The 14,536-nt window shown below is 48.9% G+C and overlaps 1 protein-coding gene across 1 annotated transcript in view; it reads right to left on the reverse strand.

Annotated features, from left to right (window-relative positions):
* Positions 1-614: 614 nt before the first annotated feature.
* The window catches only part of SLCO2B1 (solute carrier organic anion transporter family member 2B1), a 63,574-nt gene continuing 49,652 nt past the window's right edge, over positions 615-14,536 (reverse strand). Inside the window, exons 10-15 of the mRNA XM_074816582.1 lie at positions 13,719-13,911; positions 12,761-12,920; positions 7,753-7,922; positions 5,885-5,949; positions 4,795-4,915; positions 615-3,772 (exon numbers count right to left, since the gene is read on the reverse strand). Of these exons, the coding sequence (XP_074672683.1) occupies positions 3,598-3,772; positions 4,795-4,915; positions 5,885-5,949; positions 7,753-7,922; positions 12,761-12,920; positions 13,719-13,911 (884 nt within the window). The 3' untranslated portion in view covers positions 615-3,597. The remainder of the gene's footprint in view (positions 3,773-4,794; positions 4,916-5,884; positions 5,950-7,752; positions 7,923-12,760; positions 12,921-13,718; positions 13,912-14,536) is intronic.

Genomic DNA, 14,536 nt, shown 5'->3' on the forward strand with positions numbered 1-14,536 from the left:
GCTTTGTTCTGCGTTTTGGGTTGCCATTAAACCCTAGAAAGTTGTTCTGTTCTCCTCTCACAGACATTCAAACCTGTAATTTACGGAGAGCTAGTGAACTGTGTTAATAATTATTTTTTATTTTTGGTGGTTGGTTGCTCATTTGGGAGCTCCATAACACTCCTTTTGCCTTCCCGGAGCACAAAGGAGAAAGACTGAAGAAAGCCAATGGAGTTATGGCCCAGCTGGACTGACTCACGTTAACCTCCTTTATGCAATTTATGGCTGTTGACTAATGTGTATCCTTAAGTGCTTTGTAAAATCTATTTTAAGCTATCTCTAGGGGAATATCTCCTCTGGGGAAAACCTGGCAAAGCAGAACAGCAAGGGTGGATTTTGCTGATGCTGCACCTTCCTTTGCTTCCTTTTTTTTTGCAATCCTCCTACCTGCCTGCCCCTTGCTCTCCGTTAAACACTCCTCCTCCTACCTTGGTGCTGACAACCTTTTCATATTTCCTAGTTTTTATCTCCCTCCCTGCTGCCAGCGGGAGCTAGCATTTCCAAACTGCCTCTTTTTAATCTTCTCTTGCAAGTCAGTCCCTTTCAACAGTGTTCTTGAACAGCACAGAGGAGGGGACAGGGAAAAAGTGGTTTTATTTCTCTTTATAGAAACTCCAGCCCAAATTAATGGAAATTACCACAGCAAAAGCATAATAACAGGCCTATAGTTGACCACAAAGCTAAGATACACTGTTTGCAATTGCCTTGGATGCTTACCCACAGGGAACTCTCCTCTGATGGAGGGGTAATGAGGAAAGGAAGAATTCAGGCTGTACCAGCTTGAGCCTTGCCTGAGAAAAATCTCTATATGATGTGAAAGGAGTTTTCCAAGTGGAAAATAGATGTAGAGTCCCGAGCCCAGCAGTGAGAAGAGGCCAGGCTGGGAGGGAGCTGGTCAGGCCATCCCGTGGGTTGCTCCTGCACCCATCACGAGCCCAGCAGACGTGGCCATCACTCCAGGCCAGGGATGGTGCAGCCTGCCTGCCTCCTGACATAACAGTACAAATCCAAGGGAAGTAACTGAACTCACTGTTTATTTCTGAGAGATGCTGTTTGTGAACAAATTTACAAGACAAATTGCTGTGTTAGAGTGTTTGGTTTGGTTTTTTTTCCTTTTTTCCCCTCCTTTCTATAAGCAACACCACTGCTTTGGTAATCCTGAGGTTCAGAAACAGCTGATGCAATCTGGGGGGCTTTCACAAAGGCTTCACAGTCATCCCTCTGAGGGTCTCCCTCTGATTCATAACAGAAGTCTAGTGCTGTGCTGTCTGCTTTGCAAAAACACAGCTACCCCCTGAACCTGTCCCACCACTGCCCAACAGCCCAGCCTGGCAAACCCAGCAGCACAGGATGAGCAAAGGGTCAGCAGTGATTTTGCAGAAGGATTGCGCTGGCAAAACAGAGCCCAGGACTCCTTGGACCTCTGCGGTGGCCACCGACCAGGCCGTGCTGCTCAAGCATGGTCTGGTCCCCATCAGAAGTCAACTGTCCTAATGGTAGGGAGGTGCAGCCTTTATCACTTTACAAAGTCATTCTGCAACCCTATCCAGGGGTATTTCTGGCAAAGCACATTGCAGTTCTCGACTTTTCACACCATACAGAACAAATTGTGTTGTCATTAGTTTGCTGTGGTTTGGAAAGTACCCTGGAGTGACTTGAGGTTGTGCCAAACAAGGCAGGAAACCGCCTGCGAGCCGAGGGCTTGTGCTTAGCCAGGAAAGAACCTTCTTCACCATATGCAGCGAGGATGCCACAAATTCATGGGCTACCAAGAGCTGGAGGGACCACTGTGAACATCGTGGCCTGCCTCTTCCCTACTCCCATCCAAAGAACCTCGCTCCTATTCCTAGTCTGTTTTAGAAACAGATGCTACCTAGTCATGGCTTGAAAACTGAGAATAGTGCAAAAATCCCCCAGCTTTGGCTTTCTGATGCTCATGGTTAGCATATGCTACTCGTCCTTCCTTGAATAGGTCCACCTACATCTCTTCAGCATCCAATCTCACGTCTGTCTTCTAACACCTTCTTTTAAGCCAGAAGTCACTTCTGTGTGTAGGTACCTGTGAACAGGGCTGTAGACACTCTTAACCACCTCCTCAATGAACAAAAGGCACTGCACAAAAATATGCAAAAAAAAAAAAAAAAAACCTAAAAAATTAAAATTGTGTCTCTCAAAATGGCTGGGCAAACAGCTTGGTGAAATATCTAAACCAGCCACTTAACCACCCGCCTTTCCACCTTCCACCACTCTACTTCTCTGCACACCTCAGATCTTACCATAGGACTATTTGCCAGGGTGTGAGGAGTTAATGGATTTTCTCCACTGTGTATTTTCTCTTCTGCATATTTGGGCTGAACTTAGAACTTTTGGTTTCTCTACTGAATTCCATTCTGGAGCCAAAAATTACAAGTTACCCAATGGTCTGTGGTTGTACACTGATGGTACGAGACCAACAACACAGTTTGTGCTTGAGTGGAATGGAGCCCCAAGATGGGAAGAATGCAGAAAATAGAGGCAGCTGCACCAAAATAACACCAGACTTGACTTTCACCCCATAATTACAGCTGCATCTGACAGTAGCCCCTTCAAGGAGCACAGCGAGGCTGTCTGGCTCTGTGGTCAAACGGCTTAGCCACGAGCTCTGCCCAGTCTGCAAGAGGGCTGGGTTCAACCTCCCTGTCTGGTCTTGCATCCCTGAGAAAAGTTCTGCCTTTCTCAAACTGGAAAATGGAAAGAAACCTTAACACTCACATGCTTCAGTAAGCTCCTGTGACAAGTACTGGTAATGCATAACTAAGAATTATTATTATTGTTACTGCTGTAAAATGTGGCTGTGCTGCCAAAGCCCTACAAGTGTGTGGATACCGGAGTTCCTCTTCTGGGCTGGACCTGTGGTTCCTTTTGATGTCCTCCTCTCCCCACCATCCTCATCCCTGCCCCTTGCCACCAAAGCAGCATCTACACAGCAGCTGGGTGAAGCACATGAGCTGGTCCTTGCAACAGTCCACAGCCTGGGACAAACATCCCGTTAATGTCAGCTGAAGCTGGATGAAGCCTTCAAGGAAGAGAGACCATCTAACGCCATGAGAGAAAAAGGAATAAGCACAAGTGACATTTTGGGGGCAAGGACAGTCCATCATTCATGGAGACGTATAGATTCAGTACAGAACCATTTCTTATAAATGATTTACTAAAAAAAAAACAACCCAAAACCCTTTGGCTATGTGGTTAATGTTCAGCACCGGCATCACTGAGACTGTCAGCAGGAACAAATGCTTTGGAGGACATAAATCCAGAAGACTGCAGTGTCCAATGGTTAATGTATGTGGACTAATCCACGTGAAGGAGCAAGCTGCACCACTGAGGTGGAGGAGGCAGGTGGAGAACAGCGTATGGACAGACTCCCGTGGCAGTTCAGACCTAGTACATCCCACCCAGAAGATTAGGAAGCAGCCCCATTGTCCATCGCTCCAAGCATCCATCCTTCACAGTTCATGTGTGGGGTGATTCACACGGCTTCACCTACCCGGACAAAGATCACAATTCACATTTTTGGTGTCATACTTTGGACTTTGGGTCCTTTATGGAGTTTCCTGCCAGTTTCTCCTTCTCTGGCTCTGCCTTTGTCTCTGCTGCATTGTTGGCTTCCCTCTCCTGCCGTCTGAGAACCACATACACGGTCACAAAGCACAGGAAAGCGCCCACCTCAAAGAAAAACTGGAGACCAAGATACCTGTGGTGTGGAAACACAATAAATCAGGGTAGCAAGGGTGTTCCGATGTGCGCCAAGCACCAACACCCAATGTCCCCAGGCACCCAGCAGATGCTGAACATGGGGATGGTTCCTTGGGCTCATCCAGCAGTGGGCAAACAACTGCTGCAAGCCTGAATCCCAAGAAGGGTGACAGAAAGAGGCGGAGGAGCTATCAAGAGGCACTTCTCTTGGTGTTACATTAAGAGACCATATCTCCCGGTAAGGAGGCATATCAAATCATGCCTTGGGGTTGAGGGTGAATAGGATTTGCTGCTGGTCAGTGAGTCATTCAAGAACGATGAACTTGCAGTGGGGCTGAAAGACCACCTACAGCTCCCTTCCAGCCTCCCTGTGGTGCACAGGCTGGATTTGGTGTCTTCTGTGTGTCGAGCTGGGCCGTTCTGTTGGAAGATGAACCCCAGGGTGCAAGGCACCCTGCATGGACCCTGCACCACCTCACAGGCAGCTTTGAGGCTGGGGTCACCCCAGATGCTGCATTACTTCCACTGAGGTGACAGGACAAGCTGCCTGTGGCTATGCTGGTAAAATAAGTAATCATAGCATCACACAACAGCCCAGGCTGGAAGAGACCTCAGAAGATCATCTGGTCCAACCTTTTGTGGGAAAAGGAGCCTCGATGAGATTATCTAGCACTTTGTCCACCTGCATCTTGTAAACCTCCAATGATGAGGACTCTACCACATCCCTGGGGAGGTTGTTCTAGTGAATGATTGTTCTATCATGCAGGGAGTGCTTCTGGAAGTGGATCTCTGTGGTCTATAGCAGCAAGTTCACATGGTCCTTGGCAGGGGTTTGGCTTGTGCCAGTGACTTTCCAGACCATTCCTGGGCACTGCTGGGAGTTAGCATGGGCCAGGGGGATGCAATTTTGCTTGCTATGGCATATACAGCAACTTATTCCACACCAGAGGTGGCCTGATGGCACGTTCCCCCTGGTTTCCCTCTGCACGCTCCGCCCTTACGCTGACTGCTCATTCTTACCTTTGCCTGAAGAGGTTGTTGTCGTAGTATCTGCAGGCTGCCTTCCTGTCACACTTCTTCTCCCAGAGGATGCAGGTTGTGTCAATGGCGCTGCCGTACAGAACGGGCCCCGGCATCCACGCTGGAAACAGAGGGTCAGTTGGGACAGACCTGACCCTGGTTACTTTCCCATGTGCTAAGGGGGTGGGAAGTGGCTGGGGATGGTCTTTTTTGCTGTGGTCCATGAAGCCACTGGTCCTGCACAGCACGCCAAGGGCTGGCTGTGTGTTTGCACCCCACCAAGATGCAAGACGGTCCTTCTTTCTCATTGCTCTTTGATAAGGGACCATTGTTCAGCCCAGGAGTGATGCGGCCCTCACAGGATCAGAGAGTGGTTTGGCTTGGAAGGGACCTTAAAGATCATCCAGTTCCACTGTTCCTTCCATGGGCAGGGCCACCTTCCACTAGCCCAGGTTGCCCAAAGCCCCGTCCAACCTGGCCTTGAACCCTTCCAGGGAGGGGACAGCCACAGCTTCTCTGGGCAACCTGTGCCAGGGCCTCACCACCCTCACAGGGAACAATTTCTGCCTTAGATCTCATCTAAATCTCCCCTCTTTCAGTTTAAAGCCATTACCCCTTGTCCTATCACTACAAGCCCCTGTAAAAAGTCCTTCATGCACTGTGCATGTGCACTCCTTCCATGACTGCAGTGGCACATTCTGGGGGGCCTCGAGGTGAACATGGATTTTCACCATAGAAAAAATAAACAGTGGGCTCATGGGACATGGTCTGCAGCCACGCTGATGTGCTGGAGGCAAACATGGCAGTATCTGCACACAGCCAAGGGCTGCCCTCTTGGACCTAGACTTATTCCTGCCCTCTTTTATTTAGCCATCTAGATGTACCCCCATGGAGATGCCTCATCCCCTCCCCCACTGTGTGCAGCCCCCCAGACCCTGCAAGGCAGCATCTTTCCCTGGCTTAGGACAGACTTTAGTCAGTCTGAAACTCTGAATTAACAACACTTCTGCAGCCCTGGGGCTGCTCAGGGATGAAATCCCCAAGAGATGGCATAAATTCCAGGACGGCATTTCAACACATTTTAATTTACCTAAAACTCTCAGCAGCATGAACTGTATCCCAACTGCAAACGATTTGTCTTCAGGCTGGATGCTCCTGAAAAACAAAATGGAAAGTGTGCCCTCTGGCATTTCCGCAAAGATGGATGTTTCCCTCCCTGGCATCGCTGGAAGCCTTACGGCACCTCACCCAAAAAGTCATCCTTCAACCCAGCCACCAAGGACCCCAGGCAGTTCCCATTTACGTCAGCAAAAATGATGAAGTTTCATTCATTAGGACTACCAGAGCCTTTTCTTGGCCTGAAAAACCTCCCAAACTCTGTAAGAGACAGGGAGGAGCTCAGCTAAGTTTTTTTTTTTGCTTTTAATTTAAAGAATCTCTACAACACAAACAGAAACTAATATAGCTGCTCTCTCTGCCAAACACAAGCAATACAAGGGATGCTTTTTGTAACTGAAAGAGAAAAGTGATTCACCCATTGAGGAAGTGGCTTTTTTTGAGGTGGGATGCCCCAGTGTATATTTTTCTGGTATCCGTTTTCTGACATAAATATTTCAGGCTGTGGTACCTGCTGGAGTCACACACAGGAGAGGACTGGGTGGCAGAGGACCTCCAGGTCAGCGCACCTCAGGGGACTCAGCTTCCCTTTTCCTCTCTGACTGCCTGGTGTACACATAGCTCACTCACGGCATAAAAGGTGATTTAATAATGCCTGGGAGTCAAGGCAAAACCAAGTTTTAACCCCAGCTTTTCCCTAAAAAGAGACTGTTTGGAGTGCTTTGACCACAGAAACATGCTTGGAAATATCATTTACAGACTAACACAGAGATTTTCCCATGATTTTCCCCTCTTCCCAGCACAGCCTCAGCCTCTCCTGCCTGTGCCAGACTCCAGCCCCACCAGCCTTGGGCTCGTGTTGAGGCTGGTTCCAGTCTGCCGCTGCCTGCCCCACAGGCACCTTTTCAAGGGGGTGGGAAACTAGAGTCCTAATTGCTTCTCTGCACTGGGAAGGGAGGCTGTATTCAAGCAAGATCCATCAGAAAGAAGGAAGACAATTAACTAACATGGAGCTGCATTAAAAAGTGCCAAAGTACTGCCATGCTAAATTAATGCTGAGTTAACGGTGCATCTCGTTACTGAGGTATCAGCCGTGGGTGGGGAGAAGGAACAGGATGGCTGCTGGATCTGAAGGTTGTGCTGAGACCAGGAATGAGGGGTGCTGAGGGCAATGTGGGGCTCCTGTAAGCCCCACAACCCCATGAACGGGTGGAGGTGCCGTGGGGGGCCGGCATGGTGTGACACCCACTCACCCACTGCTTGCTTGAGTTTGTTGGTGAACACCACGTTGCCTGCAAGAGCAATTGGCCATGCAGCACTGGTGGCTCCACGATAAAGCCTCCAGCAGCCTGAAACCTCCACTTGCTGCTTAACTTTTCAGGGATCAGCAGCAACAGCCAAAGAGACCTTGGAAGAGCTTTTGTAGTCTTAGGGCAGCAGGAGCTCTGCTAGTGCAAGTCCTGAAGGTCTCTCCTGCTTCAATATTTGACCCTGGAGATGCTCGATGTTTCTGTCCTGCCCAGCCATGCCAGGCCTTTGCTAGCAAAGCACAGTCTGCTCCCAAGTCAGGCATAGCCTAGAAGTCAGACAACCACATGCATTGCCAGATGACAGGATCAGGGAAGCCCCGTTCCCCATTCCCTGCACCAAGACATGCAAAAACCACGTAAAAGCAACAGGAGGAACTGGGCATGAGGTGCAATATAGGGCTGATTTAACCCTCCAGTCCCTCAGCTGGAGAAAACCTTCCTCCTCAATCCAAGGACCCCTTGGTTTTCCAAATGCCACCTCTGGATGCCTTTTCTGGCTGTACCTAGACCACGGCCAACCCAGCCCACTCACCTGAGGATGAGCATGAAGGACGGCGTGTGGGATGTGCTGGCGAGGATCCCTGCCAGGCAGGACAGGACCACAAAGGGCAGGAAGAAGTGGGAGCAGCTGGTGCCGCAGGTCCCGGGCTTGGCAGACCCCATGAGCCCGTTTTTGGAGATGCAGCTGCAGTTGGTGTAGTTCTGCAAAGAGGAGAGAAAAATCCAGAGGCTGATCATCTGCTCAAGACTATGGAGATACCAGGGATAACTGCCAGCTGCCACAGGGAGGGAGGGTGTTTGGGTTTCATCTGTAAATAATTAGCAGTAATTAGCACTCAACACTTTGGGGAGCAGGGGCAGGGGGAAAGAAACACACACAATGAAGCTGGCTGGGGATAACAGACTGAGCGGATGAGGAAACACATATTCCCATCCCCGCTTCCAGCTTCCAACATGCTGCTGTCCCTGAAAGAAGGTCCCAGTCCCACCAAGTCCCACGGGCATTGCTAGGATGTCACACGGGTGAGCATGCACAGCTGATGGGGAAGCTGGGACCACCGCGGTACTTTGGTTCATCTCCAGTGCTACTGTGGTTCATCTCTCTGCGCTTCCAGAGGCATCTGGAAGATCTCCCAACCCAGACACATCCCTGCCTTGTTTGTGTGAGCCCCAGCGAGGCCTCCCAGCAGCAACCCTTCTACACTTGTGCTTCCAGACCCGTGTTTCATGCCTGTTGTGCACCGAAGATGCTTACACACAGGTTTATTTCAGTGCCATCATTTGCCAGCAAAATGCTTTGGCATCCTGCATAAATATGGAATCTTGGCATGGAAAAGTCTCACCCACAGCTGAGAAAACATTCAAGCCTGATGTGAGCTTACTCTCCTGCGTCATATCTTCTGGGAGAAATCTCCAGGGGAGCAGCCTGGGCTCTGTCACTTGTACCCAGCTTGTCTCCTGCTGTGAGCCCCTTCATCCAGGAGCTACGTGTAGAGCAGAGCTGGCAATCAAAACCAGAGCCCAAGCTCAGGGGAGTATTAAATCAGAAAACACTTGCTAGGGGAAAATGTAAAACCTCACCTTTGAGAGAGGGTCATAAATAACTGGCACAGCGGTAGCAAAGGAAAGATGCCCCAGGGCGAGGGATAGGAATTTTTTTTTCTTTTTCTCCAGATTCGAGTCACAGTTCTCTTTTTTTTAAACAAGAAACCTCATTTTTTTGGAAGAGACCTTTAAATAAAATGAGCGTGATCTTTCTGTTGCTGGAGGGGGACAGATTCCCAACGGGATGGCAGTTTGCAGAAGGGTGATCGCAGAGGCAGGAGCTGCCCAGGGTCTCCCAAATCCCCATTCCCACATCACTGCCTGGGGAAGTGGCCCAGCTGATGCCCATAAAAGAGACCCACAGGGAACTGCTCCTGCCTGAGAGCACAGGGAAAGATTTGGGCTGAAAGGGGACACAATCCCTCCTCCCACCTCTAGGAAAGAGGATTTAATGTTTTAAATTAAAACCGGGGTTTATCTTCTTCAGCCATCTGAAACAAACTAAACCAAACTCATCATCTGGGCTCCTTCTGCAGTCACGGAGGGAGAGGTGGGTCTCCAGAGGACCCACTACAGATAAGTGCCTACGATAGCTGAGATGAATTTAGGCCAAAGCAGTTAACAACAATGCAATTAGATAAATTAAAACTTACTCGATCTGCATGACTGCCACCTTTTACAAAAAATCAGAGTCAGGAAGTTGAGGGGACTCGCATAAATTCAAACGGAGACAAAGGGCTGGAGGTGCACAGGACAGAGGCACGAGGCAGGGCTCTGCCCCTTTCATTCAAAACCTTGGAGGATTTTAGAGCAGGCTGCATGACCCCAACTGCAAAAACCTCCGAGCAGCGTGGACAAGCCACGAAGCCACCGGTGGCCCGTCCCCGTGAGATGCATCATCCAGGCAGCAGTGCCACGAGGCTGACGCAGCACCAGGGCTGGGGAAAACCACCCAGCAAAGTGAGGAGAGGAGAATAAGGGAGAGCAGCCCTGAAACTGGGGCTGTGGCTTCTGGGCAGGGGTGGGCACTTGGCCAGACCTAGGTTTTTCAGGGCTGTGTCTCAAACATCCCCAAGAGTAGCATTTAGCAATTATTTTCTTAAGAAAGGAAGCTGCTTACATCAAACTCTGCCTGGTTGTCTTATTTCTACTTTTTTTTCCCCAGCTGGGACCTCCCGGTACCTCAGATTTTGGGGTATGTGTTGACCAGCTCAGATCTGACCCAGCTGGGAGCAGAGGGATGTCCCTTCTCCCACCCATGGCCATGTACAATGAGAGCAGAGCGGGACTTAGAAACCCAGGAGCCCAGTGGCCACCTCACTTCAACAGGTCACACTGGACCCGAACAAATAGCAAAGCACTGAGAGGTTGTCACCGCAAGGTCCTCCTCTTGGGCAAAGTTTGAAGGCTCCTGCTGTTGCCCATGAAATCTGGGGACATCAGGCGATGCAAAGAGCAAATCACTTTCAGTGTACAAGAGCGTTAAGCCAAGCTTGGACTGTGCAAACCTCCTCTGGAAGGGCTGCAGCAAAGCTGAGCACAAAATTGTAGGTTTTTCTGCACACTGGGAGGTTTTCTAGAAACCCAAGGGTTTGGGAGATGGAAAGCAGTAGGCAACAGGTCCCTGCACTGACAAAGATCTGCTGAAAATAGGGAGAAAAGTGTAATATAGCAGAGAAACCAGCAGCTAGAGGAATGCCATAAAATGCAATAATCTCATTTTTCCTGCAACAGGTAATACCCAAAACCAGAGAGGGACTGAGGTTGCTCTGTGGATACCTGAGCTCAGCTCCTAGTCCAGCATGATAAAGGAGCAGAGCTCAGCATCTGTAGCCACATCACTGCGTGCCATGAACTCCCCATCCCAGGGAGATGCAACGTGCTCTGGCTACTACGTGCTGACACACGGCTTGGAATTTATAACAACATATTGAAATAGAGTCCCTGTGCCAAAGAAGCTCTCCCACGACTTAAATTGGGTCAAGATGCAGCAATAGGTGGAAAGAAGATTCAGCAAATTACCTCAGTGCTAAAGGAAGAGCTAATGATGGCTTTACCAAGTAACATTTGCATGGCACCATCAAGGGAGCCCTGATTTTGTTGTAGCTTGAGGCTACACATAATAATAAATATAATAAATGCAGGCGTGGGTCATGTTCAGGAGCGCAGGATGTTAAAGGGCTGGAGGCACCTCTGAGGAGGAAGAAGCAGTTGAAAAGGATCTGCTGTACAAAAGGCAGGCACAGGGATGCAGAAAAGCACATTTGGGACTAAGCTCTGGCAGAAAACATAATTGTTATTAAAATGAAGTGCTGTTAATTAACAAAATGCTGCTAAAAAGCACCCAGAGAGTCCCATGCTGCCGTTATATCCTGTGCCAAGAACACGGCTGAAAACTACTCACCCTGTATGGATTGCTAACGTTTTTCAGATAGGTATTTGAATTGGCAAAGACTTCCTTACTATTTATTTGTTGAACTGTATTGCCTGGAGACCCAACAGACAAATTGCACTGTGAAAACTCAGCCCTGTTGGGGTTTTGGTGACAGGCAGGGAGCAGCAGAGGAGAGAGAAGCACAGGACAGCAAAATAACCCTGCCAGGTCTGCAAATCAAGGGAAAGCCAAGAGCAAACCCCATTTCTCTAACCCCTGCATCGGGACTCTCCCCTGAATTATCCTCTCATGCAGACACTTGTCTTGACAACCAGGACTTGTGGAGGGGGTGCACCCTGCAAGTAGATCATGACTTTTTAACCTGCAAATCTGCAGGCTGAAAGGTGCAATCCCATCGCTCTAATGAGGCCCTCCCAGAGCATTCATGGAAGGTCTGCTACATGTCAGTGCTGTGTGTACTGGGGCAATGGTCCCTCCAGGCTTGGCTTGCCCAGAGCATACAGAGTTGCTCCCTGAGTCCCCGCAAGCAAGATTTACCTCCTCTCTCTTCATCTGTAGATGTAGCATAGATAAAACAAGTTATATGATGGAAACACCCAGGCTGCTTCTGCAACTGTAGGTATCAGTTGAGTGTTTTCAGCTGGTATTTCCCCCCACTGCAGGAGGGCGGTTTGGACCACGTGTAGTTTTGCACTTTGCTTCAGAAAATAGATAAATAAATTGTTCATTCTAGGCTTTGTTCATTCTAGGCTTTACCTTATTTTAGGTAAAGCTCAAGCAAATACTATTGTGTGAGCAATCAGGGCGAGACCTGCTGCAAGACATCAAGGTATGTGAAAATATGTACCACTTGCATTGATATTTTGCCTTCACAACCCTGGAAAAATCGAAGCAGTTGGATTCCATCCACTTTCAGAGAACTTCAGGCATGTGATGCCTAAATTGGGAGCCTGGTTTTGGTAGGTCCCTATTCAAGGAACACAGATGGGACAATTCACAGCAGGAGCCCGGAGGTAGGCTGTAGGCTGACTGCTGGAGAAAGCAGCCCTTGAGCACAAGAGGCATCCATGGACTTGGGGTCATGCTGGGTGCTGTGATTAACCCTTCCCACGCTGCACGTCCCCCTGTCCCACCACACAAAACACAGCTAAGAAAGGTGACCTTGTTGGTCACCATTTAGGTGGGAAGGGAAAGAAGAAGGTTTTTGCATCTTCCATGCAAAAAGTCTACTCAAGCTGCTGGCTAGCAAGGGAGATATTGAAGCTAGGGTTTGTGGAGCAAAACCTGACCTGGGGGAGGAGCAGTGGATGGGGAAGGACACCTTGATATCCTAAAAGTCTGGATACCTAAAAGGTTTCTGCTCGTTGTCTTGGCCAAGGACCCGTATTAGCAAGGGCTGCGTTATACTGGAGAGTGTTAAGAGACACCAGGTTTTTTCTTGGACCTTCTCAACCTTCCCTTCCTTACCCCACAGGGTCATGCAGAGCTTGTCGGACACTAACGAACATCAGAAAACCTAATTGCCAGACTTGAGCACCACATTGGTCATCGCTCATTAGCCATCCCAAGCCAGGACAGTAGCGCAGCGGGAATGACTCACCAGGACTGAGTTGGTGTGTGCATCAATATTTACGACTCTGCAGCCGGCGGAGCAGGGTGAGATGTACTCAATCATGTTAGAGCCACAGATGGGGTTGTAGGCTTTCTCGGGGCAGTTACACTGGAGGTTACACTCCAAGGCGTGGTGCCCAAATTCAGAGCTACAGCAGAAAGAAAATATTAATGCATGGTATTGAGCATCATTAATATCATCTTATATAGAAAATATACCACATATATATCGAGATTAATAGAAACAGTTGATTGCTTAAAAAAACCTTCCCTATATGCAAGTGAGGACCCACAGAAATTCTGCTATAACCCCCCAAGCCTTTGTTCTGCCTGGGCAAAGCATCCTGACCACGAATGGTCAAGGCATTCACCCACTTCCTTCATATTTGGCCCCAAACGTGGGGTCTTGGGGTAGCGTAACACCACGCTGTGGGAGGTGGTGAGCTTCCCACTGAGGGCTCGGACCAGCTTCCACCGAGACCACAGGATGCTGAAGATGTGAATTTGCAGAAAATTGGATTGAGCCTTGAGGGAAGACAAGGTCCTGCCCACATTTAGCTGCGTAGGGAAGCCTCCACGGCTTTGAAGGTGTGATCCAACGGTTGGCCCCTGCCCAAATTATTTTCCTGTGAGTAACACACTGCACTTCCCAAGATGAAATTTTAATCTTGTGCTGTTTATGCCAAAATGCGTTCACTTCGGGTTTCACCACCAGTCAATGAAGTTAGAAGGAGTAAGGACGCAGAAGATTCAGTGCTTATTCACAAAAACATTAATTTCTAGCCTTACTTTATCACCATTAACTGTTTCTCAAGAGGGAATAAACCCATTTCTGGGTATTCTGCTTCACTTCCGCCTCCACCCTGAGGAATGCAGCTGGAGATGGGGGGTACCCACAGCCCAGGGAATGACCCACCCATGCCCAGTCTAGTTGGAGATGTTGGTACCTCTCGCTGTAGGTAACGCCTGCGACCTCCTGCGTGGGGCAGCCGAGGAAGAGGAGGGGGAAAGCCAGGAGCAGGCAGAGGAACATGCCAAGGACACACATGGCGCTGCATTGCTTCAGGGACATCTGGTACCTCTTCAGAATGGCACCACCCACCACGATCCCAACCATGGCCCCGGGGATGTTCACAGCACCTGGGGAAAGGCAAGTCCTTGTTTTCCATCCTCTGAGCTGTATCAGTCCCTTCATTATAGCAAAGGCCCAGAGGATTTGTGGTTGGGTTCCTATTTTTCAGCATTGGTGATCTGGAGGGCACCAAGGTTTTTGCAGAGACCGGTGGAATAATGTTAAGAAAGAGCAGTTTTGCAAAAACAGTGGGACCCTACAGCAAACTGGCTGTCTTATGCATCCATGCATCGATGTAGGCACCAGTGAAAAGCTATGCTTAATCCAGCAAATGTGATTTTTCACTGTAGACACGAGAAAATATGAATGAAACCTGGAGAGGATATTTCATTTTTATGTAATGTGTGCCCACTTCTGTTGTCATCATTACAAAACTGTGAAGGTTTCGATGACAGACCTAGAGATTTGCAAAACCCATCTTACAATGGGATACCAAAGAAGTGCGATCTGTTTAATTCCACAAAGAATCAACAGGGAGGTGGCTTTCAGCCCATAAATACCCACACAAGGAAGGGTTTTCCAACTACAGAAAGCTCTTTGATCTAACAGAAAAAGGCAAAGCAAGATTCAGTAGCTGGGAACAAAAGCTACATAAATTCGAACAAGAAATATGGTGCACATCTTTAACAGAGA

The sequence above is a fragment of the Strix aluco genome, chromosome 2 (assembly GCF_031877795.1).
Source record: "Strix aluco isolate bStrAlu1 chromosome 2, bStrAlu1.hap1, whole genome shotgun sequence".
NCBI classification, from domain to species: Eukaryota; Metazoa; Chordata; class Aves; order Strigiformes; family Strigidae; genus Strix; species Strix aluco.